The sequence below is a fragment of the Orycteropus afer genome, unplaced genomic scaffold (assembly GCF_000298275.1).
Source record: "Orycteropus afer afer isolate SDZICR_OR568_19922 unplaced genomic scaffold, OryAfe1.0 scaffold00202, whole genome shotgun sequence".
NCBI classification, from domain to species: Eukaryota; Metazoa; Chordata; class Mammalia; order Tubulidentata; family Orycteropodidae; genus Orycteropus; species Orycteropus afer.
The window spans coordinates 5,379,679-5,384,799 of NW_006921789.1; the positions used below are offsets into that span (position 1 = coordinate 5,379,679).

Here is a 5,121-nt window from a genome sequence, read left to right on the forward strand (position 1 = left end):
GCTCGTGGATAGGAAGATTGAACATTGTGAAAATGTCAATTCTACCCAAAGCAATCTATACATTCAATGCAATCCCAATCCAGATCCCAATAACATTCTTTAAGGATATGGAAAAACCAATCACTAACTTTATATGGAAAGGAAAGAGTCTGGGATAAGCAAATCACTGTTGAAGAAGAACAACAAAGTAGGAGGTCTCACCCTGCTGGATCTCAAAACCTACTAAACAGCCACAGAAGTAAAAACTGCCTGGTTTGGTATAATGACAGACACATAGACCAATGGAATAGAATTGAGAACCCAGAAATACATCCATTGACCTATGGTCAGCTGATCTTTGACAAAGGGCCTAAATCCATTAAATAGGGAAGAGAATGTATGTTTAACAAATGGTGCTGGAAAAACTGGAGATCCATTTGCAAAAAAATGACACAAGATCTGTACCTCACACCATACACAAAACGAACTCCATGTGGATCAAAGACGTAAATGTCAAAACTATAACTATAAAGTTCCTCAAGGAAAAACTAGGGGTAAAATTACGGACCCTAATATATGGCATAAATAGACTATCAAGCATAACCCAAAATACACAAACAGCAGAAGAGAAACTAGATGAATGGGACCTTCTAAAAAATTAAAGTTTTATGAGCTTCCAAAGACTTCTCCGAAAGAGTAAAAAGAGAACCTACAGATTGGGAAAGAATATTCAGAAATCACCTATCTGACAAGGGATTATCTCCAGAATTTATAGAAAACTCCACACACCTCAATAACAAAAAGACAAATAATCTAATTAAAAAATGGGCAGAAGACATTAATAGACACGTATCCAAGGAGGATATTCAGGCAGCCAACAAACATATGAAGAAATGCTCACAATCAGCCATTAGAGAGATGCAAATCAAAACAATAATGAGAAAGCATCTTGCCCCAGCACTAGCAGCAAAGTTCAACAAGATAGCAAATAACATGCTCGCGAGGATGCAGAGAGACTGGGACTCCCATACATTGCTTGTGGGACTGTAAAATGATACAACCACTGTGGAAAGCAGTATGGCGATTCCTTAAAAAGTTGTAAATAGAAATACCATTTGATCTAGCCAGTCCATTACTAGGCATATACCCTAAAGAAGTGAGAGCCATGACAAGAACAGACATATGCACACCCATGTTCATCATAGCACTATTCACAATAGCCAAAAGATGGAAACAACCTAGGTGTCCATCAGCTGAGGAATGGATAACCAAACTATGGTACATGCACACAATGGAATACGATGCAATGCTAAAGAATAACGTAGAATCTGCAAAACACCGCACAACATGCATGAACATGAAGGATACTATGCTGAGTGAAGTAAGTCAATTACAGAAGGACAAATATTGTATTAGTCCATTATTGTAAAAGTGAAGGACTGGTTTATATATGGAATGAAATTTTCTTTGTTGTTACCAGGGATGGGAGGGAAAGGGAGAGAACACTGTTAGAAAGGTAGAGATAAGTATTGATGTGGGTGAAGAGAAGGACAATGTACCAAATGTGAGTGATCAACATGGTGGCATTGAGGAAGAGAAAGACATAGAGAGGTACATGGGAGGTGCAGACAACAAAGATGAACCCTTCTGCACACACAGCACAGCATTGTCAGTGAAGACAAACACACGTATACAGGTGGATAGATGGATGGACAGGCTGGACTATTAGGTATGTCTATGTAGCAGGGAGTGTACCCAAGACCAGGTATAGGGTTGGCAGACAAGTGTATTTGTATGTTCTGTAAGAATTCCCAGGAGTATTATAGAACTGACAAGGGACAAGTTTGTACTCACTTCTTGGTCACAACCAGCTACCCAGAGGGACCAAGCAGTTGAACCTGTGGGCTTGGGACCATAGTCGCAGGGTGCATCAAGCTCAATTGGCATAACATACTACACAAAACATCGTTCTACCTCCTACTTTGGCGAGTAGAGACTGGGATCTTAAAAGCTTGCAAGCACCCATCTAGATGCAACAATGGGTCTCTCCTCGTCCAGAGCAAAGAAGAATGAAGAAAACCAAACATTCATGGAAACATGACTGGTACACCATGCAATCCGCAGCCTATACGACTATGAGACCAGAAGAACTAGATGGTACCCGGCTACCACTGTCAACCACTCAGAGGGGGATCTATGGAGGAGATCCTGGATAGAGAGGGAGAACAATGTGGAACAAAACTCAAAATCATGTGAGGAAAACAAAGGGGGGGGGTTAGGCTTGCTGGTCTGATAGAGCTTGGTGGGACCACTGAGACTATGGCCCCTAGCTGCCCATCAGGTCTGGAATTGAACCCATACCTGTGGCTTCCTGCCAAACATAAGACAGACATATGAGCTGAACATTTACCTGAGGTAGATACACTGCTTGGAGAGAAAAATCATAGGAAAAAGAAGGGCTGTTTATGCACAGGGAGACAGCTCAGGGGGCAGGACTGCATGGAGGGATGGACACAGGGAAGAGGTAACTATTGGGAGGAAGTGGGAGGGGAGCTGTTGCATTGGGGTAAATTGTAGTGCATGTCATGAGACAAAGTGTATGTGCACTGCTGTATGGAAAATGAATTTGCTGTGTAAACTTTCATCCAAATCACAGTAAAATTAAAAAAAAAAAAAGAAAAGCATGTCCAGGAAAAGAAAGTTATTCATATGCTGAACACTGGTTACTGCATGAAAATTGTCAGTCTTCTCAGCAAGTGCAATTTTATGATACTAAAGTCCAGTTGGAATGGTTGCAAAGACAATCGGAAGAAAGGAAATAGAGACAATGGATCAAGATAATTCTTTAAAGAGTATTGATGTGAAAAAGTAATGGGATAGTAAGTGGAGTATCTTGAGGTCATGAGAAGGTTCTGATTGTTGCTTAATCTTAAACATCACAACATATTTGTTGTTCATACACTGAAAACTAAGAGAGAGATGTACAATGAGAACAGAGGAGTTAACTGTAGGAGGCTTCTTGTATCAGTTCAGCAAAGTGAACTCACACTAACTTCACTGTATCTATTTTCTCCATAATTGATGTGATTTTGTTTAGCTAGTGTTAAGAATTTGCTCTTTGAAAAGCTCTATCATGCTCTACTTGACCCAAACAAGTTATTCAACTTCTATGTAGCTCAGTTTAGTCATCTGTAAAATAGGAATAACAAAACTCATAAATATACAAAATATAAAAAGCACTTAGCATATAGTAAGCAATTATTAAATGGAAGCATTATTATGCTTAACTTTTCATGAGTCTTTTCTTCTCAGCTACAAGAAAGGCAATTAAAGCAGAGCCCTTCATACTTAGTATAATAAGGATTTATGTATATTCTAACAATAATTTCATCATTCCACTAAATTTTAAAGATCAATTTTTAAAAATGTAAATTACCTCCATAATTTATGCTAGATTCTGGTGTGTTGGAAGTATCCAGGAGTGACCCAATAGAAAGGGAATGCTCAGCAGACGGACGCTTACGGGGAGGGAATGGTGATATGTCTGTCTCTCTTGACAACTGAGCAAGCGTTTCTTTTAAACGACGTCTTTTGCGATTGCTGTTTGGGGTATTTAGAGAAAGCAGTGATACTGATTTCTTGAGCTCAGGAGTACCAGCCTACAATCAGAAACACAAAAGCTCAATTTTATTTTCAGAGTTCTTTACCAGGAAACAAGATAAAAATATATTTATACATCTGACAAAATCCGAATTTTGCACAGTGTTGTCAAGTCATCCCAGAAGAAATTTCTGACACTCTGTCAAGTGATTCAGAAGCTTCATAAAACATAATAGTCAGAAGACCACCGTAATTGTCTAACCCCTAGAATTTCATTACTTTTCTTCACAGCACTCTCTTCATTACATAAATGTCTGTATGCTTGTTTACTGTCTACTCCCATTAGGCCATAAAATCCATAAGGACACAGACCAGTATTTTGTTCACTGTACTCTTAGCATTTAGCACAGTGCCTGGACATGCTTCTCTCCAATATATGTTAATAACACATAATTTTACTTTTTAAACTTTATGTTCAGAATTTTACATTGAGAAAATAACAGTCTGCAAGAGCATAATATGGAAGTTTTTTAGATTCTGTAGGTACATAATCAACCAAATTTCATCCTTTATATTCTATTCAAAATTATTATATCTCAAACAGAAATTATGTTCCCTTAAAGCCTACTCCTATCCTTTGGCTCTCCTCACCAAGATCCAACATGAAAGCTAGATTTTCTTTGAATACGCTCTGCTACTAACATCATCTATTTAATGACATCATTCCCCTTACTTCCCTTGAAGAATTCCTCAGTACTTATGATATAAAATCTCAACTCTAACATTCTTAAATACTTCTTGATTTTATCTACTTATTAAGCTTTATCTGTTGGTATTCTTTCCTACACTGTTTTCAGAAGCAATACTAAACTACTTGCTGTTTTAATGCCCTCTAAAGCTTTGGTATCTGTTTCCCACCTACTGTTCTAACTTGAATGCCCTTACTCCATTATTCTGGTAAGTGTGCTCAAAATGTATTTGCTCTTTTCACTCCTGCCTGAGTCTCAAGAAAGTGTGAGGTTACCTAAATTACACTAACAAAGAGTAAGCTAACTATGAAGCTCTGGTTGCACGGTGGTTAAGAGCTCAGCTACTCACTGAAAAATCAATGGTTTGGACGCACCAACTGCTCCACAGGAGAAATATGTGGCAATCTGCTTCTGTGAAGTTTAATGCCTTGGAGACCCTATGGGTAGTTCTACCCTGTCTTATAGGGTCACTACGAGTTGGAATTAACTGGACAGCAGTAGTTATACTAGTTTTAACACACATCACTCTGCATCGTAGCTATTTGCTTATCTATCTTTCCATTAATGTTCTAAGTTTTTAAGAACAAAGGCACTACTGTTTACAATGGCATAATAATCAGAATATGTTGTTGTTAAGTGCCGTTGAGTCGTTTCCAACTCATAGCGACCCCATGCACAGCAGAACGAAACACTGCCCGATCCCGGGCCAGCCCCACAATCCCTGCTATACTTGAGCCCATCATCGCAGCCACCGTGTCAATCCATTACGTTGAAGGCCTCCCCCTCTTTCATC

At 38.8% G+C, this 5,121-nt stretch overlaps 1 protein-coding gene across 1 annotated transcript in view; it reads right to left on the bottom strand.

Moving 5' to 3' along the window:
* Window positions 1–5,121, bottom strand: part of ECT2 (epithelial cell transforming 2) — a 111,637-nt gene that overhangs the window by 86,129 nt on the left and 20,387 nt on the right. Inside the window, exon 11 of the mRNA XM_042781954.1 lies at window positions 3,416–3,638. Within this exon, the coding sequence (XP_042637888.1) occupies window positions 3,416–3,638 (223 nt within the window). The remainder of the gene's footprint in view (window positions 1–3,415; window positions 3,639–5,121) is intronic.